The 26,609-nt window shown below is 38.8% G+C and overlaps 1 protein-coding gene across 2 annotated transcripts in view; it reads left to right on the top strand.

Moving 5' to 3' along the window:
• Positions 1 to 9,373: 9,373 nt before the first annotated feature.
• Positions 9,374 to 26,609, top strand: part of LOC121880365 (protein turtle-like) — a 98,361-nt gene continuing 81,125 nt past the window's right edge. For both annotated transcript variants that reach the window (XM_042387517.1, XM_042387516.1), the window contains exon 1: positions 9,374 to 11,409. In XM_042387517.1, coding sequence (XP_042243451.1) covers positions 11,316 to 11,409 — 94 coding nt within the window. In that variant the 5' untranslated portion in view covers positions 9,374 to 11,315. The remainder of the gene's footprint in view (positions 11,410 to 26,609) is intronic.

The raw sequence follows: 26,609 nt of genomic DNA, 5'->3' as shown, positions 1-26,609 counted from the left end.
TGGGTCTGAGTGAAGCACCATAACACAGTGGGTCTGAGTGAAGTTCATAACACAGTGTGTCTAGGCAATTATAACACAGTGTGTGGGCCTGAGGAAGCACCATAACACAGTGTGGGTCTGGAGGAAGCACCATAACAGAGGGCCTGATACCAACACAGTGTGTGGGCCTGAGTGAGCAATCATAACACAGTGTGGGTCTGAAGCACCATAACACAGTGTGGGTCTGAAGCACCATAACACCATGCGTATGTTCAATAAGACAGATGGATCTAGTGTGCTCGATTAAAATATTATTATATTTGCTGAGATAGATAGATAGCTAGATAGATAGGTAGATAGATAGATAGATAGATAGATAGATAGATAGATAGATAGATAGATAGATAGATAGATAGATAGATAGATAGATAGATAGATAGAGTTTTAGTCTAATCAAATCCCCCTGTTGAATACGTGCTCCTTTATAACCCCAAGACGCCATAACACCTTAAGAGAAAGTTTATTGTCCAACTACCTCGGTTACATCTGCTCCTTTACAGCTCTAAGACGCCACAAATGGAAGCTTCATCACACGCCACAATAGAGTAGCAGCCAGTTAGGTTGTAAGTACTCCTTTACGGCCTTAAAACACCATTAAGGAACAGGACGCTATGCCAATACTTCCTCCCTCCCCTTCCCCTGGGTCGTATGTGTGTGTGTGTGTGTGTGTGTGTGTGCTCCTGTAATGTTCCTAAAGGTGCCATTTATACACGAGGAAGTCCTTTGTGGTTCCTCGTGGGCTTAAGGTGCTCTTATTGGTCAATTATTATAGGTTAGCCGGCTTATAGTGTGTGTGTGTGTGTGTGTGTGTGTGTGTGTGTGTGTGTGTCTGTTTTTTCTTTTAATCTGAACTCACTTAAACACAAACAGTACCTAGACTACACAGTAAAACACGACTGATAAACTAACCTAACCCAACCTAACCCAACCTAACCTAACCTAACCTAACCTAACCTAACCTAACCCAACCTAACCTAACCTAACCTAACCTAACCTAACCTAACCTAACCTAAGACATTCGACCCATAAGGATTCAAATATAAAAAAATATGTATAAACTGAGGAAATTAAATATCAACATACGGTAAAGCCTCTCACTATAATACAAACTGGATTTCGTTATTAAAAACAGTTTGGAATCCAATAGTGTGAGAATGGGGTCACAAGGCCTGTCGTCTATTGCTGCTTAACATATTTAGGACAACTACAAATTTTGTTAGTTTTAAGAATATTTAGAATAGAAATTGAATTATTATTAGAAATAGGATTTGAAATTGGATTAAGGAAATATATGTTTTGTATATTATTGGGATTACCTGTAAATTTGCCTTACCCCCATGTTTCGTTACCTATTCATTAAATACTATGATACCACCTTGAGGGGGTTTGGTTAGGTTAGGTTAGGTTAGGTTAGGTTAGGTTAGGTTAGGTTAGGTTAGATTAGGTTATTATCAAGGTGAAATAATTTAAGGGGTTAATCTTCAGGTTAAACCCATTAATGTCCACCAAATAATTTTAAATCCCATAGAGTGAAGAGCAAACTTAAATGAAAACTAAAACAACAGGAATTCCATTATTGTCCCTTAAAGCAAAAGTTCAGTACAACAGGAAGAGAAAAAAAAAACGAATGACAAAAACAAATGACAAACGAGCGTGATAGTGATGTTAGTTGGTGATAGTCCCTGGCTGGTCGTAAAGCCTTGGGGAGGGGGGGGGATGGAGGGGAGGGAAGGGGGAGGCAAGGAGGGAGGGGGAGAGAGGGGATGGAGGAGGGGAGAGGGCATGGAGGGAGGGGAGAGGGGGATGGGGGAGGGGATGGAGGAGGGAGAGAGGGGGGATGGAGGGAGGGGAGAGAGGGGGGAGGGGGAGGAATGGAGGGAATGGGAGAGAGGGGGATGGAGGGAGGGGGGAGAGAAGGGGGATGGACTAGTGTGTGTACAGCAGCTATCCACGTCGTCCAGTCAATCATCTGAGTTGATGCATGTCAGTCGGGTTTTATAATCGACCTCAATCTGTTCCAGCAAGTCGTCAGTGAAGTGGGAGGGATATTGTCTGTCAGTCTGTCTGTCTGTCTGTCAGTCTGTTTAACTACTGACCTATCTATACAAAATTATCTATCTACCTCTCTACTTAGCCCCTTCCCACCTTCCTTCCCTCCCATCCATCCCTCCTTACCTACCTACAGCTCACAGGTACCGAGGTAGTCACAACACGTAGCAGCAACAGGAGTTTGGTGTGAGGGGATGAATGCAGATATTGTGGCCAGGTAATTATGATAGGTGGGAAGCCTAGCACAGGTAGTTTATCTTCTTGCTCTCTCTCTCCCTCCCTCCCTCCCTCCCTCCTTCACGCTTTAATCCTTCCTTCCCTCCCTCTCTCCTTCCCTTCCTCCCTCTTATTTTCTTTATCTTCCTCAGTTCTTTCCCATCCTTCCTTCCTTTCATCTATCTCCTCCTCCTTCAATTTCTTCCTCTCTCACTCCTCTCTTCTCTTTTTTTTTCTTCCCTCACTTTTCCAATCCTTACATCTCCTTCTCCCTACCTTTCCCCCTTTCCTTCTCCTCCTTCCTCTCAACCTATCACGTCCTTCCTACCATCGGCTGCCTGCACTACCTTCCTCCTTCTCGCCCTCCGCCTTCTATCCCACCGTAACTATCCCACTCTAACTTCCACTTCCTCCCACCATCCTCTTTCTTCCACACCTCCCTCCCGCCCCTCGCCTCCATCCCTCCCCTGCCACACAATAGGCAGCCAATCATAAAGAGGCTGCTATGGCAATTTTGATGAAGTAATTAGATAGACACACACACACACGCACACACACACACACACACACACACACACACACACACACACACACACACACACACACACAAACAAGCTCTCGACGTTGATAAATAAGAGAGAAAATACGAAGATTAATATTGATTAAGAGAGAGAGAGAGAGAGAGAGAGAGAGAGCGTACCACCAACACCCACTGGCAGATCAAGAGGTACAAGGGATAAGTAATCAGATGAGTCACAGTGTTGCAGGGAGCCGTTGATAAAAGGCCATTGATCCTGTGTGGGAGGTGAGGCCATTCAGTGGGGAGGAGGAAGTGGAGGAGAAAGAGGATGAGGAGGAAGAGGAAGAGGAGGAGGAGGAGGCAGAGGAGGAGGTAGAGGAGAAAGAGGAGGAAGGAGGGAGGAGGAGGAGGAGGAGGTAGAGGAGAAAGAGGAGGAAGAGGAGGAGGAGGAGGAGGAGGAGGAGGAGGAAGTGGAGGAGAAAGAGGGTGAGGATGAAGAGGAAGAGGAGGAGGAGGTAGAGGAGAAAGAGGAGGAATAGGAAGATGAAGAACAGGAAGAACAGGAAGAGGAAGGATCACCTATGCCTACCTACATCATTCATTGCTCTCCAATCTATAAACAAAATGACAATTACATACACATTATAAAATCGATACATTTATACATCATACACATCTATACATCTATACATTTATACATCATACACATCTATACATCTATACATATCCTGGAGAGGTTGTGAAATATGAATAACTTAGTGAGTATGGTTGCTTAGGATGGGTCTTGGTCGTCCAGTGTCAACGATAGTTAATAGTAGTGTAGGGATCACCAGGTAAACATTATACAGTGACAACATGTGGTATGGTGAGGGTGGTAGTTGATGGTGGTGATGGTTGTTGTTGGTGGTGGTAGTGGTGATGGTTGTTGTTGTTGTTGTTGTTGGTGGTGATGGTGGTTGTTGTTGTTGGTGGTGGTGGTGATGGTTGTTGTTGTTGGTGGTGGTGATGGTGATGGTGATGGTTGTTGTTGTTGTTGTTGGTGGTGATGGTGATGGTTGTTGTTGTTGTTGGTGGTGGTGATGATCCTCCCTCGTCATATTACACATTTTTCCGCCATCACCACATCATACACAGATCTCCTTTCTCTCACCACAACACACACAGCCCTGCCTCATCACAACACACACATCCCTGCCTCATCACATCATAAAATTCTCTACTTCACCACAACACACACATCCCTGCCTCACCTCACCAAACACACACACACACACACACACACACACACACACACACACACACACACACACAGTAGTGAGGACAACACCGACACGAAAAATAACAAAGTTCAGGACACAATTCACTGTTCATGTTTGTCTGAATTCATTACACTCCCAATAATGCCACAAGCAAAGGTTCATTATATATACAGCGATTGTGGCCATGTTTCAGAATAATTCACTAAATACTGCACGAGGAGTTGATTACACCCACCGTACACCTGTGTGGAGAATATCCCAGGTGTACAGGACAATAATGGTGAAATACAAAAATGTATTATATGTTTTGTTATAAATTATGTCATTCAACGTCTAGTGAGCGTCGTTCATAACACCGCACAGTGACTGGTGCAGTGTATATCCGTGACCGGGACACATTAAAACACTGCTACTAAAGTGTCGTGTTTATTGACCAGGTCTCTCTCTGTCTCACTCCAGGAATCTCTTTGTCTCACGTCAGGAGTGACTCTCTGTCTCACTCCAGGAGTCTTTTTGTCTCACGTCAGGAGTGTCTCTCTGTCTCACTCCAGGAATCTCTTTGTCTCACGTCAGGAGTGTCTCTATGTCTCACTCCAGGAGTCTTTTTGTTTCACGTCAGGAGTGTCTCTCTGTCTCACTGCAGGAATCGCCTTGTCTCACGTCAGGAGTGTCTCTCTATCTCACTCCAGGAGTCTTTTTGTCCCACGTCAGGAGTGTCTCTCTGTCTCACTCCAGGAGTGTCTCTCTGTCTCACTCCAGGAGTCTTTTTGTCTCACGTCAGGAGTGTCTCTCTGTCTCACTCCAGGAGTCTTTTTGTCTAACCTCTAGTTACCCCAGGAGTCTTTTTTTGTCTCACGTCAGAGGTCTCTGTCTCACTCCAGGAGTCTCTTTGTCTCACGTCAGGAGTGTCTCTCTGTCTCCATCATCATCCAACATCACACTTTTTCCTTCTCTTCACTTGATGTTTCAGAGAACCTTTCCAAGAACCTAATCACTGGAATCACTTTGACTCGCTTGACTCGCTAACTAGAGTCTGTTGACCTTTGGAGTGAGCAGAGGTCGTCACACGCGTAGAAGATAGAAAGTTATTGCAAGGATATTTATCTTCAGGTAGGATCACCACTTTGATGTTTTAGATAACAATTGAGATTCTTTTTTCAGGTCTCAGGAGTTTTTTTTTTCCTCTTCTTCCCTTCACCATTTTTCTTCCCTTCATTTCTTCCTCCCTCACTCTTGCTTTCCCTTCCTCCCTCCTACCTTCTCTCCATCACACTGAACACAAAAACTCCTACATTATCATTTAACCTCAAGAAATATATCCTCATATCTAGACCCGGAGGTATATCTTCTTAAATACAGGTTATAAAAATATATAGAAAACTTGTATAACATTTTTTTTTACAGGAAACACAAGAGGTTAAATCTATGTCCCTTGGGTAGTGTGAAGCTTAACATACCACTATCATCCCTCAGCTCTCTGGTCAACCACGTTTTAATACAGATGTTGAAAGATATATTAGACTAATGGTTCACTGAGCTCTTGAGAGAATTACCTTGTATACACAGGTAATGTTAAATGTTTAAGGGATATATAATGAAACACCGGATTTTATGTGATTTATTGTCTGTCTGTCTGTCTGTCTGTCTGCCACTTTTAATATAGTCTGATATTCTCTAATCGATACACACACTTTATTTCTGACTCCTTGGCTGATAATTTTACTCTCGCTGACTGACACATACAGTACATATCCCCTCTCCTCTTTCTGCATTTCTGTCTGCCTGTTTTCTGTTTATCTGTAGCTTGCCTAACTATTACAATCTCATTCCTCCTCCTTTCCTTTCCTCCTCTCTCTCTACTTCATGCTTAACAATTGCTAATAACTAAAAGTTGATGAATAAAATATATACCCCAAGAAAATATACAATATCAGAGCCAATTTGTCTGAGTAACTTGGCTAAAAAAGAACAGAGAAAGGAGAGTGAAGTTGAAGCCTTTCTGCTCACACGCAAGAAACACATTGTTGATGAAGTTGACGGAAATAATATTGGAACCTTGTTTACTGTTCTAGTGGTGGGAAGATGTAGTATTTTTGATGATATATTAGTCAAGTTTTAAATCTGAAATGGATGTTTATTTTCAAAGACTGGAGTTAATGAATATTTGAAAAGAATGATTGTAATTAATGATTAGGGAGAAATCTTTCCTTCTTTCATTTTCCTCTTACGTTTTTCCATCTCTTCATTCGTCTTTTCCCTTCCTCCCTTCTTTCTTCTTTCCACTCTCTTTCTATTGTCTTCTCTTCTTCCATTTCTCTCCTACCCCCCCTTCCCTTCCCCATCCCTCTCTCCTCTCATTCCCGCCCACACGAAGGTAACACTAAGGGCCACTCGTTTGGCCAAATGCCGCGGTCCAACAGTAATGATCAAAGAATGAATATATGTGGCATTTTGGCTTCGATATGTAACTGGAGAAAGAGAGAGAGAGAGAGAGAGAGAGAGAGAGAGAGTTAAATACCAATTCAGGTATTTATACTATAACGAGCACTGGGTGACATCTCCCCTTCTTCGTCTACCTACGTCTTTTTATCGATCTCTTCTTTTTCTTTTCCTATTCTTCTTCTTCCTTTTCGTCCTCCTCCTCCTCCCCCTCCTCCTCCTCATAATCATCATCATCATCATCATCATCAATCATTCATTACCACCACCACCACCACCACCACCACCACCACCTCCACCACCACCACCACCACACCACCACCTCTCACCTCACCACCACCACTACCACCCACCCACCCACCACCCACCCATTATCACCATTCACCATTCAACCACTACTCACTATAAAAACAACCACACTTTAGTAGTACTCAATGATCGACCACTTACTGCCAGCCACTTACGAGTACCACCACTTCACCTCCCCTCACCACCACCTCTACACCACCTCCTCGCAGCCACTAACACAACCCGGAATCAGTGGCATGAATGAGTGGCTTCATATCGCACTGAGTGGCACTAAACCGGCGTGAGTTCCTTCAGTGACGTGTTGTGCTGTTACTCACGTCGCTGTCGGAAACTCTGGAGTGTGTTTATTTGTGTATGGTGAGAGAGAGAGAGAGAGAGAGAGAGAGAGAGAGAGAGAGAGAGAGAGAGAGAGAGAGAGAGACCTTTCTCTACCTGTCAACTGTGCGTAACAGAACATACATACATACATACATACATACATACATGCATACATAAATACATACATACATACAGTACATGCATACATACATAGAATAACACCTGCATGACTTAATTATACAGAGTGAACCACAGTTGTGTGATTATCTAGTAATTATCATCAAAGTATAATATATAGAATAATAATAATGACTACACCTGATTGAATTAATCACCTACAGGTATATAGGTACACGTATATTTAATCACCTACAGGTATAAAGCTAACAGGTATATTTAATCACCGACAGGTATAAAGCTAACAGGTATATTTAATCACCTACAGGTATAAAGCTAACAGGTATATTTAATCACCTACAGGTATAAAGCTAACAGGTATATTTAATCACCTACAGGTATAAAGCTAACAGGTATATTTAATCACCTACAGGAATAAAGCTAACAGGTATATTTAATCACCTACAGGTATAAAGCTAACAGGTATATTTAATCACCTACAGGTATAAAGCTAACAGGTATATTTAATCACCCACAGGTATAAAGCTAACAGGTATATATAATCACCTTATAGTTATTAATACGAAGACTACGATTATGTATATATAACCAGTGTATTTCCATGATATGAATTAATTATGTATGAATTATGTATGATAGTTTAGGCTTAGCATCTATGTTAATATGAACAATACGTAATGCATAGGTGAATACATATATGATTTGTTAATATACATGATTTATTTCGTTTATAGTGTTCACAGTGTTCATTTGTTCAGTTTTTTAGTTGTTTTGTTGTTTAGTTGTTCAGTTGTTAGAGTAAGTGTTCTGTTGTTTAATTGTTTAGTTGTTCAATTGTTTAGTTGTTCAGATGTTTAATTGTTCAGTTGTTCAGTGCTTAGTTATTCAGTTATAAAGTGTTCAGTTGTTAAGTGTTCAATTATTAAGTGTTCATATTTTTAAGTGTTTAGTTGTTCAGTTGTTCATCGTTTAGTTATTCATTTGTTCAGTTGTTCAATTGTTCAGTTGTTCAGTGTTCAGATGTTGGGGAAAGTTCACATAAAAACCGGTTCATAAGACCAGTATTACATCACTCACTCCGGGGGTTGTGTTACAGTGGTGGACTTAGTGTATGGGAGATTATACTGTGGAAAAAAGAGCTGGGATCTAACACCTATTGTCAGTACTAGACGTCAGAAGGGCCCCTGATATAATAGGTTCAAGTCCTAATAGGCACTAGTCGTAATAGACCCCAAATTAACCTAACCTAACTTAACCTAATCTAACCATTATGAAGTTCGGGGAGTCTACAGGATTGGGTCCATTATAACTGGTTTCAACTTAATGGAAGTTTAGATTAGGTTGTTATGCTTGGGAGGGGGGGGTGGCTATTAGGACAGGACAACTGACTTATCACTACCATCTCCAGTAACGTACCACCAACCATAAATAATCACCACAACCATAACACCACCACAAACCATAACACCACCACAACCATAACACTCACCACAAACCATAACACCACCACAACCATAACACCACCACAACCATAACACCACCACAAACTATGGGGCCACGCACCCACAACCATAACACCACCACAAACCATAACACCAATTACAACCATAACACCACCACAAATCCATAACACCACCACAAACCTACAACACTACTAAAAACCACAACACAAACTTTCATAATTCACCACAACTATAACACCACCACACAACCATATCAATTCACCAATAAACTATACACCAAATACAACCATAACACCACTTAAAAATTCATTAACACTAATTAATAAATCACACACTGCTCATTAAACCAATAAACACCACCACAACCACAGTGTTCTGGCCATAAGATCAGTTTCTACGTCGTCAGACCCACAAACGACAGTAGTTTATGGTACTCTGAACAGCTAGATACACCTTGTCATTTGCACACAACCTCGTGAAGAAGAAGAAGAGGAAGGCAAGGGCGAGGAGGCGAGACGAAGCGGGGTGGCGAAGTGGGTGGGTGGATGGGTTGGGTGGCTGGGTGTCTGGGTGGGCTGGGTGAGGGGACTTAGTCACTCGGTACAGGTTCAGTTACCTCTGGCTCGTGGTGAGGGGAGGATGTGACTTGCTAAGCTCCACGCTCCCTCGCTCTCTCACTCCACGCTCCCTTCTCTTACCATCCACAGTGGAGCATTTTAGTCTGTCCTCGTGACTACTCGCCAGAACTCTGTATTGACATCTCACGCCGGTAGCAGCAGGAGGAGACACGTCAGGAAGAATACGTCTCCTGTCTCATCATTCAAATCATGGTCCTTCAAATAATCGTCGGAGGGGGTAGGGAAGCTTTGGCAATGACTATACGATACTTTTAATGCACTCTGAGATGCGATCATTAATTCATCATTGAACGATGTATTCTGCATCGATGGATAACACTTAAACCGTAGATCTACATTACAAGTGGCACGATCTGAGCTTGTTATCATTACATTGACAAAGTTGGATAAAAGTTAATATTGTAATAGAAACTATATCTGTATGACTGTGGATACATAAATGTGTTGCGGTATACAGTATAGAAATATGTGTATGTATACATGAACAGTCTTATACAACTGATGTATTGATGAAAATCTAGTGACTACAGCTGCGTATTAAAATGGCAGGTGTTTTACAGGTAATTAAGTGAACAGTTAATAAAATAATGGAGGAAGAAAAGACCTAAACCATATTTTCACTAAGATGTGTTAAATTATTTCACATCGAGTTAAAAAAATAAATAAAAACATTGATAGAAAAAAAATGCTGGAATTTTTGGCACTAAAGAACAATACGATGGAGGTGTGTGTTGGTCACCTGACAAACATTCATTAACATGTCGGGAATAACTTTCGAGAACGTTGTATGGTGCCTGAACAACACCTGAAGAAGAAGGAGGAGATAATAATGTGTTACCGAAACCAATTTTGTGCTGTTCTTATTGACCGAGAGTTATGTTGTTGTCTGAAAAGTTTCCAATGCCAGAAATTTATTAGAAAAACCCAAAAGTCACCTGAAGATACCTATTAATTTACAGTCAGTGGAGTGGAATCATAAACGGTGCTTAATATGAATTATTTTTCAAGTTGATACCATAACCTGGACAAGATGGCAGCTTATTGATAATTCTATACTTTACTCACCCAACCACTGACTTACATACACCAACAAGACGGTTTTTAATTATTTTAGTAACTTATTATTAGAAAAACCAGAAAATTGGAATTGTTAACCATAGAAAAGTTGTTCAGTGAATTGATATTTAAACCTCAGTTAAGTAATTCCAGCAAGTGATGTCAGTGTTGAAAGTCAGTGCGGTGGATTGCTACTGAGTCAGTCAGTTAAGTGGTTATCATCACGTATTACTGACCGGCGTGACACTCACTCACTCAGTCAACTGGTGAATGACGCGTGTGGGATACCTCTAAGAAAAACACCTTACTGAGATACTTTTCACTCAGTTAAAAGACAATTAGACCATAAAGGTGCATGGTCTGATTCTGTGTGTGAATGAGGTGACCTTCAGATTGCGAGGAGCAACATTCAAACAACTGATTGATCTACTTGAAAATTACATCTCTTGGTGTACTGAGTGAAGTGGCATTTCTTCCAATTGTATTTTAATGACAAGACAAACCTAAATTACTGACAATCGTACCTGCCAGAGGGAATTAGTTAAATATTCCAAATTTTATCTATGACCTGGGAGTTAACTTACTGAAGTGACTCCTAGCTATAAAAAAAATCAAAACAAAAACAGCATATTGAGTATTATAAATATTCTAGGACCAAATAACAGCTGAGTAGAATAATACAGTCGAGTGAATTAAAAAAAAAAAGATCAAGAACGAAGTATAATTGATGTGTCTCGATAATTGACTAAATATTGATGTTTTGTGTTATAAACTGAGACCCACGACACCATCAATAACACCCAGGTGGACATTAGTGAGACTTAAAAAGAGTGACAGATTTACGTTAGCACAGGGGAGAAAGCGTGTCACCATGGCTCAGTGTTTTGTCTACTTACTGCTTCTGCTGCTGGCTGTCTATTGTAGCTCTGCTGCTAAACCTAAGATGAGAGGAGGATTGGAAAACAGTAAGTTAGTTCCCCCCCTTTGTTTCTTAACCATTAATTTTACGTTTCTTAATGCTCTTCTTTGTTGTTCATTTCTGTTTTTGGATAGATTTTTTTGGGGGGGTGGGGGGGGGATGGGGAGGGGGTGTTCTAAATTTATGGAACATCAGGAGAGAAATAAGTTTTTGTTCTTAATTTTTTTTTATTGTTCAAGACAGAATTTGAATTTTTTTTTTTAAGGGAGATCAAATGAAGAGTTAATTTATATGTTCAAGTGAGATATGTTGTTATTGTTCACACTCAGAACAGATTATATTTATGACAGCGCCCAGAGCACCTTGGAGATACTACTGTTCGTTCTGTTATTGGTGTTCACGTATGTTATTTTTGTTCACCTTTGCGTTGAACAGATATTTACACCTTTTGCATGCTTTGTTTTACTGATTTTCGATACTGATGTTTATGTTACGATTGTCTCTTGATGTTCAGCGATGTTCATTAATGTTTTAGTTCTAGAGATTTTTCATCGATGTTCCTTTGTATTTTAGTTCTACAGATTGTTCATCGATGTTCATTAATGTTTTAGTTCTACAGATTGTTCAGCGATGTTCATTAATGTTTTAGTTCTACAGATTGTTCAGCGATGTTCATTAATGTTTTAGTTCTTGAGAGTGTTCATCGATGTTCATTAATGTTTTAGTTCTACAGATTGTTCATCGATATCCATTAATGTTTTAATTCTACAGATTGCTCAGCGATGTTCATTATTGCTTTAGTTCCACGATTTGTTCAACCATGTTCATTAGTTACATTTCAATAATTTTTTCGCTCTAATTCAAATATATATTGTTTCTAACTTTGTTCACCAATGTTCATTATTATTATAGTTCCAGGGATTATTCACCTATTGCGATAAAGGTTTAATTTTAGTCACCTGATGATTCTAGTTAGTTAAAGGTGTTCCATAATCAATATTTGTGTTATTGTCAAAGGTAATCGATCACCTGTTTATAATTTTGTTTGGATTATTATACATTTTGAACTTATTTGAATTATTTTTGTTCATCTCTACACTTAACACTTACACTTTAAATTGACACTTTACACTATACACTTTACATTGATAGATTATTTTATCGTTCAATCTCGTCATATATTTTAAGTCATATGTTTTTAAATGTCAATAATTATCACCTTTTATTACGCTCTAGTTATTAATAATTATATACCTGCTGATTTATTCCTATTTGTGACTAGTTAATAATTTTCTACGTTAAATATTTACCATTGAGTTTTGTGAGTTAATACAATTAGTATAGTTTTGTTTATTCTACTTCATTAATAATATACGTCTTTCTCTATATTTATATCGTGAGAAAGATTATATTTTTCCCAGGGTCTTGCGTGTCGTACTCTGATTGGCTACGTGACCTTAAAAGTTGTTCTCATTGACTTTTGTTATTTATGAGTAATATTTTGATTGGCTCTCTATTGTAACGTCTTGTTTTCATTGGCTATTCTGTTATATGATTGTTTTATTTTTTATTGCGTGTGAGTCTTATCAATGTTTTTTTTTTATATTAATTTTTTGATGTTTAGGTTAGATTAAGGTTAGGTTAGGTTACGTTAGGTGAGATTAAGTTAGGTGAAGTTAGGTTAGGTTAGGTTAGGTGACGATTGCAACATTTACAAGAAATACCTATTCTATATACTGACTTCTTAAACACATCTATACTATAATATATAAATTAACGAAAGAACACACCCGGACTGAACAAACATAACGTGAACCAATGAACATCAAGAACAGACTAAAATTGGTCCTTTGAACATGCGTGAGAACTTTTAACCTGAGACACACGCTATGAACACACAGAAACCATTAGTACTCAAACGTATTGGCATGTGTACGGATACTCAGTACTTATTTATATATGAGTATGTTTGTCTAGTGAAGGTTGTCTGTAATTATGTAGGAAGTATTATGATCATTAGTCTTCCGGTGATAGCTGTTGTCCGGTATTGTGGTGGCTGTCCGGTATTGAGAGTGGTAATGTGGTGGTGGTGGCTGTCCGGTATTGAGAGTGGTAATGTGGTGGTGGTGGCTGTCCGGTATTGAGAGTGGTAATGTGGTGGTGGTGGCGTCGGTATTAGAGTGGTAATGTGGTGGTGGTGGTGTCAGTGTGGTAATGTGGCTGTCTGTCCGGTATGGTGGTGGTGGCTGCCGGTGTTGAGAGTAATGTGGTGGTGTTGTCCAAGTGTTGTAATGTGGTGGTGGTGGTGGCTGTCCGGTATTGAGAGCGGTAATGTGGTGGTGGTGGCTGTCCGGTATTGAGAGCGGTAATGTGGTGGTGGTGGCTGTACGGTATTGAGAGTCATAATGTGATGGTGGTGATGGCTGTACGGTATTGGGAGTGGTAATGCGATGGTGAAGATAGTAATTGTCCGGTATTGGGAGTGGTAACGTGGTAGGGGTAATGGTAACTGTCCGGTATTGGCAGTATTAATGCAGTATCTATGTTAGAATAAGTTGTATTAGATGTCATATTAGGACAGGAAGCAAAACGTACCTAAAACTATGATAATCTGGGGATATATTAAGACATTTTAGACATTTTAGACATTTTAGACATCTTAGACATTGTAGACATCTTAGACATCTTAGACATTGTAGACATTTTAGACATCTTAGACATCTTAGACATTGTAGACATTTTAGACATTTTAGACATCTTAGACATTTTAGACAAAGCTATATTAAAATGGGAAAATATCAGAGTCAGAGCTATATACTGTAGTTATCATAATATAATAGGCACAAAACTATAGAAAAATTAAGAAATAGCTAACATTATAGACATGTAAAACTATATTAAAATAGGGAACTATAATATAACAAACAACATATTGAAAATTGGGTATATAATAAACAAAGAAAACTATATTAAATTGGCATTACAGACACACATATACAGCCATTAAAATAGCCACACACACAAAGAAATTTACTTGAAATAGGAGAAGAAAAAAATGACACAGTATCGCCAAGAGGAAATTAGTATAGAGCTTATGATTAAATTACTGACGGGACGAAATAAGTCTCACAGTGAGTATAATACAAGTCCACTGTGTTATTAATAATAGGAAATAAGAGGAAGCAGAATAAATAAGTCTTATAGTTGAAATAAGGGGAAATAAGACTCAGTTATATGGATGAATAATAATAACCAGAGAGAAAGTCAATCAGTGATACATACATACATACATACATACATACATACATACATACATACATACATTCATACATACATCCATTCATACATACGCGAACGTTCATTATTGTTATTCGTTATATCACGTACTAAAGCGGGGTGAGTTATTAAGCGGTGTTCACTATAAGTTTCTTTTCTATATGACACGGCATTTAAAACTTGAGAAAATTATATCAAGTTGTGTTTATTTTAAGTGTATCAAAGGTCAATAATCACCGGTTGTTCAGTCATAGTATCAATAATAAATCAATGAAAAGACTTAATTATAATTCTTATTTCTTTATTTCATTGTCTTTGGTTTTAAAATTTATAAGGTCAGAATCATCAAGGGTCTTTCACAAGTACATAATGTATTGGCTTCTCAACCATCAAGTGTCTTTTGGTTTTAGTATTAGTCACTATATCATTGTTTTTAAAATCCGTAACAACTCTTAAATATCACGTTACGATTTTTTTATTCATACAACCTTGTGGAAATATTATATCACATTTCTGTTGTTGTCATTGTGTTATGTCTGTCCTTGAACCTCTAAAAGAAACATAAAATCACGTACACTTAAATTAATACACTACAGAACTAACTACTGAAAATGTATCAACTAATTACAACGCATATATAGTGTATCTCCGTATAGAAACAACTAAGACTTTTATACACGTACGTCAAGTTAATCCTAACACCAGCCAACAGGTTCATATTACACTCAATGATAAAATCTTTCGAAGTATTTTACACCAACACAGATTTCACCTGATACCTCTTCCCACCTGCCACCTCTAGCCGATACCCCTCACCTTTCCCACTCTACCATCTCCCCTCTCCCCTAACCCACAATCCACCCACCCATCTCCCCCTCTTCACCCCATCCACCCAATCTCCCCCCCAATAATATACCATACTGCGGACTTCTTGCTGTAGGACAAACAAGACGCAGCAGAATAGGAAGGCATAACTGGACTGCAAATGAGGTTTAGTTGGCGATTCATCATAAGCGGGGGCAGGGCAGGTGGTTGTGAGCGGGCGGCAAGGGAAAGCGTTGGGAAAAAACTCACCTGTGTGTGTGTGTGTGTGTGTGTGTGTGTGTGTGCTCGAGATCTATACGTACACTGATGAATATTGAGCCGTTGAAGAGAAGAAAAGGGTGCTTGTAGCGGTCTAAATCATTCTTATGGTCAATTTGGCTGACTGGAATAGGTAGAATAAAGCGCTCTAATTTATTCTTGTGGTTGATTTATTCCTTCTCATTTTTTTAGGGGGTTGGGGGGTAATGATCGGTGGATTAAAAGGGTGGGCGGAGGGTGAGGCGGGAGGGCAGGGAATATTAATACCTGGGTGTGTTGTATTTACGGAGGGAGGTATAAATCACGTGAAGATCAGGCACCCTTGTTTATTTCACCTTTGGGTTGATTACACTACTGCTAATCTAACCTAACCAAACGGTGACTTAACCTAACCAAATGCTAACCTAACCAGACGGTGACTTAACCTAACCTAACCCAACCAAATGCTAACCTAACCTAACCAAACCTAACCAGACGGTGACTTAACCTAACCAAACGCTAACCTTGCCTAATCAAACGTTAATATTACCTAACCAAATGCGGACTTAACCTAATTAAACGCTAACTTAACCTAACCAAATGCTAACCTGACCTAACCAAACCTAATTATAAGATCCAAGAATACATGATATTTTACGTGAGTCTGATAAGAGAAATATATTATACTCAGTTATCGTCTCTATACTCAATGGACTAATTTAATGTTTATATTCAAGTATTATTAAGTATTATGAGTCTTGGTTATAACAGATTTATTCTAATATTAAACATTGCTAATTATTATGTCAGGAGAGACTAATAATTACTTTAATCATGAGTATTATATTTGTGTGACTGCAAGAATAAATTATATATATATATATAACTCTATATACAAAGGTAAATATAAAATATATTGTTTTTAGTAGTTTAATCTAGATCAATCATTAGGCTCCAATTTTCTATTAGGTTATAGAATGGGAAATAAATTGTATATATATGAAAATGAAAAAAAATAATTATAATCCTTATATTTTTGTTTAGTTGGTTTAATTATTTTATTTTTAATTTATTTCATATTATACACAATTATTGACACCTAATTGGAACAGTTTTTTCTCTCTTTGTATTTAGGTTAACAATAACTCTTTCTGATGTATTATTTAGACAACTTATTTTATAATCTTGTGAAGCATTACTGTACCGGCGTTACATTATGTATTATACGACAGTTTACATAATTATTATATAAGCGGTGAGTAAATATGTGTCTGTGTGGTATTTATATTGTAATACTGGAGATAAATGATAACGGGAGTGAGAAGGTGATATTTACCTATGTTTCTGTGTCTCATTAATTAAGATCTTCAACACCTTCACTACAGGGATGAGGCTTTTAATATTTTATTTGTGTAATACCAGATGATTTTATTCAGCTCAGAGGGTAACCCATACACAAGAAGGTTAATAAACTACTCTAAGTGTGTTTATATTCTTGACGGCTATATCACTGTGGACACTATACTGAAGACTGATCCTCAATATAACCGGTGCTGCATTCGACAGGTGGAAAGGTAGAACGAGATTATATTGTTTGCGTTGTGTGGGAGGAACGGCTCAGTCAGTGGGTAGCCGCGGGAGCCAAACCAGAGGGTGAGGAGAGGGGAATAACATACAGTACACGTTGAGTCAGTGATACAAGATTGAATTATATTCCTAAGTTAATAATAGTAAAAAAAAAAGATGTATAAATTATTTTTCCATTTGTTTGTTTCGATAGAAGGAAAAAAATATTTAAAAAGCGTTGGATGTTTTTGGTTTTTTTTAATTAATATCATGGTTGGAGAGTGTTTTGCCCGCCATTGACTCCTCCGGGTGATTACAGCTTCTTCCTCCTTCACAGCCTCTTTGTCTTCTTCTCAGCCTGGCTCTTCACCCTTCACCCAACCGCACTTAATTTGTTGTTGTTTTTCTCCCGAGGTGATCCAATTACCTCAGCTTATTTGCAAATTTTTCGTTGTGTGTGTGTGTGTGTGTGTGTGTGTGTGTGTGTGTGTGGAGAGACCTCGATTACGGTACAGCCCACTCCCAACTGTCTCCTGCAGGTGTAACGTAAAATATTCAATAAGCGGTTTTGTTGTGATGCCAAACTCCTGCATTTTAGAGGCTGGTTTATCGTGCTATTGGCTTCACACATCTTCTTATGGAACTCTAACTTTCATATATACGGAAAATTTGTAGGTAAATTTGAGATCACCTGAAGATTACCCACCCCCCCCTCCCACCACCCCTTCCCAATGCTTATTTCACCTGATGATTGAACAACCGAGCTTTAACTAGGGGGAGGGGTTAGGTTAGGTTAATGACTTCTCTGGTCCTTTTACCGAGTGCCTTTTCCTCCTCTCACTTATCCCTCTCATTGGTTTCCGTTTCCTCCTTCATTTCTCCTTTCCCTCTTCTCTCTCTCACTCACTCTCACACTCTCACTTGTCGATCACTGAATCTCCCTCTTATTCTCTCACTCGCTGCCTTTCCATCACCCCCTCTACCATCTCTCTCTCTCTCTCTCTCTCTCTCTCTCTCTCTCTCTCATTCTTTGTCTTTCTCTTTTCCTTGGGTTCTTTCTCTCTTTCTCTAACGTTTTATCATTTTTATCACATCGTGTCTCTCTTTTTCTTATCTTGCTCTATCCTCTCTCTCTCTCTCTCTCTCTCTCTCTCTCTCTCTCTCTCTCTCTCTCTGGTGCGTGTAGTGTCAGGGAAGGCCCCGAGAAGAGCCAGTCAGGTGTGTGGGGGGTCTAAGATCAAAGACCAGCCACTCTTACCTTGGGGGGTCACCTGAGGCCCTGGTCCTGTCTCTCTCACGCCTCAGGTGTTGTGTGTAATGTCTCTCACGTAATGTAGTATGGGTAATGTCTCTCACGTGAGGTAGTCTAGGTAATGTCCCTCACCTGAAGTAGAGTGGGTAATGTCTCTCACGTAATGTAGTATGGATAATGTCTCTCAAGTGAGGTAGTATGGGTAATGTCTCTCACCTGAAGTAGAGTGGGTAATGTCTCTCACGTAATGTAGTATGGATAATGTCTCTCAAGTGAGGTAGTATGGGTAATGTCTCTCACCTGAAGTAGAGTGGGTAATGTCTCTCACGTGAGGTAGTATGGGTAATGTCTCTCACGTGATGTAGTATGGGTAATGTCTCTCACGTGATGTAGTATGGGTAATGTCTCTCACGTGAGGTAGTATGGGTAATGTCTCTCACGTGATGTAGTATGGGTATATCTCCTAGCGTAATAAGTCAACACCTACAGTAAATAAAGAATACACATTTTGGTGTGTATGTTACGAGGTGAATATTGTATACACTCTCCACCATAAAGAACGTCTATTTGCTCAAGCTTGAATAATTTGCATATACTCAAGTGTATGAAGTACGTATAAGATATTACCTAAAGGAATGTGTATGTGTATGTATTCCGCTGTATATCTCATATAAATAATGTATATATAAATGATTCAGTCACGTATGTATGATTTAAAATGACGAATATACGAGAAAATATATTACAGGTTCAATAAACAAAAAAAAGGGTTTTATTCTTAAAACTTAAACATGAAAAGAGTCTTGCCTTGGTGATGTGAGATACTCCCCTCTTGCCCTCAGGAGATTGTGTTTCCCTCGTCGTGGTATAACTCTTTCTTGCCCTCCATCCCTATGTAATATCTAGCCCCTTGGAAAAAAAAATGGGTTTTATATCAACAATTCATTCTTACCTACGCACCTTGAGGTCTTGTCTCTTGTGGGGCTGGTGGAGAGGAAGTGGCCGGGGTAGAGAACCAGACAGACAAACAGGTTGACAGTCAGAAAGAAAGGCAGACAGACAGACAGATAACCAAACAGTCAGACAGACAGGTAGAGTCAGGCAGAAAGGCAGACGGATAGACAGGTAACCAGACAGACAGGTAGACAGGTATCCAGACATGTAGGTAACCCGGCAGGTAAGAGGTTGCACCAAGTTGATTAATTTAATGAGAAAAACTTATTAAAAACGGTCGGGGGAAAGATGGGTGAAGGTTACTTAGTATATTACCTTCTATCTAGAGTGACGGTGTGTGTGTGTGTGTGTCTGTGTATGTGTGTGTGTGTGTGTGTGTGTGTGTGTGCGTGTGTGTGTGTGTGTGTGTGTGTGTGTGTGTGTGTGTGTGTATATCTTTTAGGAATTATTAAATCATGTGGAGGATAGAACACGAACAAGGACAAAGGACACACACACACACACACACACACGGACACACACGCGCGCGCGAACGTAAACACGGACCACGAAACTCACTGGTCCACACAATTTGACAATCCTACAACGCGTACAGGAATATGATGAATAGGTAATATCCTTCTCCTCTCCTCTCCTCCATCCCGTCCCTCTTCCCTATTCTCTTCCCCTTTCTCCTTCTTCCCTTCCCCTTCTACCTCTTCGTCCCCTCTCCTCCCCCTCCAATAAATTTACCCAGCTGGCCATATTTTCTTCACCTGTGTCAGTGGGGTGCTGCATTTTACCTGTCAGTTCCCATTAACGGGGCCTTGTCAGGTAGGTGTACTGTGCCACACTCACACCGCCACTACACCAATTGCAGCTGTGTGTGTGTGTGTGTGTGTGTATGTGTGTGTGTGTGTGTGTGTGGATGTTACCAGTTTCATCCGTCTTTCAACAATAATTCCTATGTTGTTTTCCGGGTCAGGTGATTCAGCTGTCAGTAATTAAGCACTATTTACCAGGTACTACGCCAACAGAAACAAACAAACAACCGGGCAACTTGAAACAAAACAAAAACAATATTATTATTACATTCATTCTCTATTAAAAACAAAATATATAGATACATTAAAAAGATAATAATAAAAATGACGAATTTATTTAAGTAAAGTAGCAAAGTGGTGACATCAACCCACCTCAGTAACGAGCTCGTTGTCTCTGAATAAACGATCACTGACCTTAACCATATGAGACTAGGGCGTAGTGTCTACCGTCCTACCTGCGGGAGTACCTGCCACTCAGGTCTCAAGAAGAACATCAAATATCGTCTCTCGAGGTAAACGTTCACTTGTAGTGCTTGTGTTTTATGGTGTCGTGGCAGAGGTTCAGGGTTGGTGTGTGTGTGTGTGTGTGTGTGTGTGTATACATATTGATAATAACCTTAAAACACTATGTCAGGCCAACTATGAACTACTGATCTTAAACATGTACACACAAATTCAGGTGTGTTGATGGAGAAACAGACAGACACACACACACATACACACACACACACACACACACACACACACACACACACATACCAACACACCTGTATTTGGGTGTAAGTTCAGAAGTTCATAGTTGGGCATGACACTGATTCCAGTTAAGATAGTTGAAAAGCTCCGTCGTTTAGAGGAGTTCTTCCCTTATAAATCTTCTGGGCTCACTGAGACACTTTATTATCACAGAGACTAAAAAAGTGACGAATGAACGTAATATTAAAGGGGTACAGTAAAGGCACCTGACACTTGCCTGACACTTGTACAATAATGGAGGAATGAGTGAAAGTAATTTGAAGATTGTCCATGTAGCATAAACCTCTAATTACATTTTTATTCAATCATACTGAAAACAAAAATATAACTCGTTTAATGGCTTGTTTAAATATTCAACTATAAAATTACAGCTTCTATAATTCAACACATCTGGTATATTTGATAGATAAGATGTCAATCAGCTTAACTGTGTCTAACCTCCATCCATAATAACTAACACACATCCTTGCACCTGTCACCTGTGATTAATACCGACGTCAACTCTTTTTCACCTTCACCTAACTCGTCAGAATATAAATTAGATAATAAATACTTGGTTTTATATCATCATCTTTAGAGTTCAATTCAAAACTTATACTTAACTTGTCATCACTTGAACTTCTACTATAAATCAGTGGGTGTTACTTTAGTCTGAACTTCGACATTATTATTTTATGAATGATCAAAAGGCAAAATGTCACGGATCTTCGTCTTTATTCACTATACTTCAGTTTCTATACAAGACAACGCAAAATAATAACCTAATGGCATGTTATTTTATTTATATTTTAGGTTCTGTTATCATTCTTTTTTTTTTTTTTTCGCTGGGAGGTGAACGTCAACTTGATGGTCCCTGTTGACATTTAAGAAACATTTCTGGCCCGACTTCCTCATTACCACGACGGAAATAGCATCTACATATTCCTGACAGCAATTTCGACTTCTTTGTTATTTTTCGTCATAAATAGAAATAGGAAAAAATTTAATGCGAGAATGAGAAGATAAATTTCATATAAATAGAATGTGACGTAACACTAAGTAACGACAGACAGTAACATTTTGTGACTGTATACGTTTGTTGAACCTTATATTAAAACAAAAATGAACGAAGGATTTTAAGTGTCATTATTAAACCAGTGTAAACAATTCTCTTAAATACAGATCAATGCCATAATGATACACTCAAATTGACGTCAGGTTAGGGTAGGTTAGGTTAGGTTAGGTTAGGTTAGGTTAGGTTAGGGTAGGTTAGGTTAGGTTAGGTCAACACGTAGCAGTAATGTACAGGTATTATCTTATTGGTTGACTGAGGACTGAATAACGTGATAAATAACCTCAAGAAACACCAAAGAATGTATAATATTTCTCTCTCCTGTCAAACCATCCCGCGGGGACTTACCGGGAAGAGATCTGAGGCGGGAGAGGAGTTAAGATCTTTTAAAACATAACCTCAAGAGTTTATTTTTTCCCTCTTCTATATGATTCCAAGTTGTGTGTTTATGTTTCCTGGTATTTTAAATTGTTTTTTGTGCAGGTGGGGGTCGATATGCTCCGAAATTTTACGTGTGACTAGTGACAGTTCTCATATACTAAAATTTATCGTCCATGGTTTCATATTGTTTCCCACAGAGTATGTACAGATAGTTGTTTTAGCTACTCTACAAGTGGTTAAAGGGGGGAACTCAAATATTTTCTTTAAGGAGGTTTTTTTTTTTTTAAGATATATAGTCGTTCGTATGGGGTCGATGTTATGTTATTACGGTGGATGGTCTAAAAGAGGAGGGAAATAATAGTGGAAATTTTAGACACTTCCAGACTTATTTCACCTGAAGAATAATCACCCTGAATCTAATCTAACCTAACCAAACCTAGCTTTCCCCCACCCCCCCCCCTCGAGGTAGCGTTAAGGTGTTAAATCATCAGGTGAAACATGGAGGAGAAGAAGAAGAAGAAGAAGAAGAAGAAGAAGAAGAAGAAGAAGAAGAAGAAGAAGAAGAAGAAGAAGAGAAGAAGAAGAAGAAGAAGAAGAAGAAGAAGAAGAAGAAGAAGAAGAAGAAGAAGAAGAAGAAGAAGAAGAAGAAGACATCATATATTTATACTCTATGGACAAGTTTAATATGAGGCTCACGTCGAAACTCCAGATTAGAAAGTTACATTAGACAAGATGTTGGTCGGCAGGTGTTATTAGTGAGGAAGGAACGGACCTAGTGACCTGAAGACTACCTAAATCCCAAGACTACCTGAAGACAACCTGAAGACTACCTTAAGACTAAAGACTACCTGAAAACCAAGACTACCTAAATCCCAAGACTACCTGAAGACCAAGACTACCTGAAGACTACTCCAGTATTGACGAGTTTCTGAATGGAGTGACCATAAGATGAATGGTATACACACTGCTGTTTGACCGTAGTGGATCGTGTCTTCATTTCTGTTTTTGTTATTGTGTGTTTGTTGTTTGCTTGAGAGTTTTAGGTTGTGTGTTTGCTTGAGAGTTTGAGAGTTTTAGGTGTGTTTGTCTGTTTGCTTGAGAGTTTGAGAGTTTGAGAGTTTTAGGTGTGTTTGTCTGTTTGCTTGAGAGTTTGAGAGTTTGAGAGTTTTAGGTGTGTTTGTCTGTTTGCTTGAGAGTTTTAGGTTGTGTGTTTGCTTTAGAGTTTGAGAGTTTTAGGTGTGTTTGTCTGTTTGATTGAGAGTTTTAGGTTGTGTGTTTGTTGTTTACTTGGGAGTTTAGGTGTGTTTGCTTGTTTGTTGTTAGATCACCAGATTTATTTGTTTTTGTTCGAATCTATAGTTTTGTTTTGTGTTATATAATAAATCTCTCATAAATTGTATTGGTTGATCACTAATTTATTTCCTGATGTAGATGACGAGTTTAAAGTCTTTCTATATATTGTAATTCAGTCGTGTAATATAACAACAACAATAACAACAACAACAACAACAACAACAACAACAACAACAACAACAACAACAACAACAACAACAATAACAACAACAATAATAATAATAATAACGATAACAATAACAACAACAATAACCAAAATAATAATGGCAACAAAAATATCAACAACAATAATAATAATAACAACAAAAATAACAAAAACAATAACAATAAGAAAACAAAAATAATAATAACACCAACAAAAATAACAACAACAATAACAATAACAACACAAGAGAATTATATTATATTCTTAAATTACAGTAACTTTCTCTAGTATACAATATAGGCAACGTATATTACAGAGCAGACTAATAGAACTGACTCGTTGAAGGGAATTAATACAGCCTTAGAACAATACATCAATATCTGTAGTTATTGATGACTCGTCGATGATTTAGGGAGTATATATGTATTATTAAAGGGCATTAATACAATATAACCAATACAACACGGGAATAGTAGGTCCTGGGAGATGTATTTATCATATGTTTTTTTTTATTATTTTGTTCCATGTATAAAGAAGGGTTGGTATTCACGTCTTAAACTTATTGTAACACAGGATGATGTACGATTTATAACCTGAATTATTTACTAAGGTTTTGACCCCTACTTAAGTGTTGTCAAATAAATCTTCATTAAATGTCTTGTCTCTTGAAGATTACTGTATAGATAATGACAAACTCTTATATTTTTTATATATATTTACTCACAGCTGTTATAAATGACACGAGAAACAGGTATACATTATTTGTCGTACATTAAGAATAGAAAGGTGAATCTCAGAGGTGTATTACTCGTCAAGGATCAAATGTGGTGGTGGCATAGTTTAGTGTGGAATCCCTAGCACCATTGACTAGGTGAGGTTATAACTCACTGGGGCTCTACCTGTTTATATTGCTTAATGAACGTAGCCACATGCATTCCGTCACTATTATCTAGTCTAGTGGGAAGGATTTATCATACGCGCTTCGGGTACCATTGATAATATCTTTACCTTAGAGGAATATGTATTTTAATGTTATTAGAATTAGGTTTATTTTAGGTGATAATTCATAGCGGAGTTGACGGTTTTGATTATTATGGCCACGCAACCATCCAGTGAGAAAAGAGTTAAGGGTTTAGCGTGTGTGTGTGAGTCTTACCCCTGTACTACTGTGGTAATTTTAGGCTTACGGTAGGACGGAACAGCCTGGCATATGAGTGATGGCACCCTGGAGTGTTATGAAGACGGTGACTATAAGAGGTTGCCTGTAGGTTAGGTTAGGTAAGTCTTTGGTCTCACGTCTACCAGGCCACCTCCTGCTGCTGAGTACAGGGGTAAGTTACTAAACACACACACACACACACACACACACACACACACACACACACACACACACACACACACACACACACACACACACACACACACACACACCCACACACACACACACACACACACACACACACACACACACACACACACACACACACGTAGAAGTTTCATATTTAGTACTACTTGGTTAATCTTAAATTCATCTTGTTTAATTCAGAAAAATCTTGAAATATAAACAATTTTAAAAAGGAAAGAATCCTCAAGTTTTGGTGTTAACAGACATGAATGTTAATGATGCGTCATTACAACTGCACCACAACGAAAACTTTCACCATAAAAGACCCACAAATCAAGAGTCATTCCTTTAAGAAAACCCGAATATTATATTTATGGAGTTAACGACTGACACTTGTTAGCATTTAATCACCAAGAATGGATAAATAATCACCGTGTATCTGAAGTATTTACATTCTTTATTAAACTTTATCCTCTGGGGGATATTCTGATTGTCTGCCATAGTGTAAAAAAACCTAAGTTATCACTGTTGGAAGATTACAGGTGTGACAAATGACTCTATCACTGAGGAATACAGCCATGCTAATATCTTCTCTATCCTCGGGAAGAAATACACAATAAAGTGGAGAGGTTGAGAGTGGGTGAGAGGGTGACAGTCGGTGCCATGGAGAGGGTGAGAGTAGGATAATCACGACCCACTACACCCCCCCTGCACGACCCACACACGCGACCCACACACAACCCCGCACGACCCTACACGCTACCCACACACGCGACCCACATACAACCCACTATAACCCCCACACAACCCACACACCCCCACACACTACCCCCACACACTACCCACACACAACCCACACACGACCCCCACACACGACCCCCACACACGCCTTCCGCATGACACGAGATTAAATTAGTTTCTTCCCACGTTGACTGACTCAGATGGTCCTGATTGCATGACTTCAGTAGACTTTTTGCATTATACAACTGTCTGGTGATAATTAGGGATAACATCACTATAATTACTTTCATTGTACGTTAGACGCCCCTATAATTCTTGTAACACCAATTATTCTTCATGTGTTAGGAATATTAAACCCACGCTATTATAGGTAATTATATAATATTAAGAAAGGTAGAGGGGGGGTTATATAATTAGGGATATATAATTAACATCTATTTCGTCTCTCTATAATCCCAGGAGGTTTAATATAAGACGATAGTTAATCTCACTGTTGATCTGTTGAGGACATGGGGTGTGTGAGTAATTGCCGTGTTCTGTGAAGTGTGAACAATGAACAGGGAT

The sequence above is a fragment of the Homarus americanus genome, unplaced genomic scaffold, assembly GCF_018991925.1.
Source record: "Homarus americanus isolate GMGI-L3 unplaced genomic scaffold, GMGI_Hamer_2.0 scaffold42527, whole genome shotgun sequence".
In the NCBI taxonomy this organism is placed as follows: Eukaryota; Metazoa; Arthropoda; class Malacostraca; order Decapoda; family Nephropidae; genus Homarus; species Homarus americanus.
Note: the sequence above shows the minus strand (reverse complement) of the source record. Positions and strands in the feature narration are given on the sequence as shown.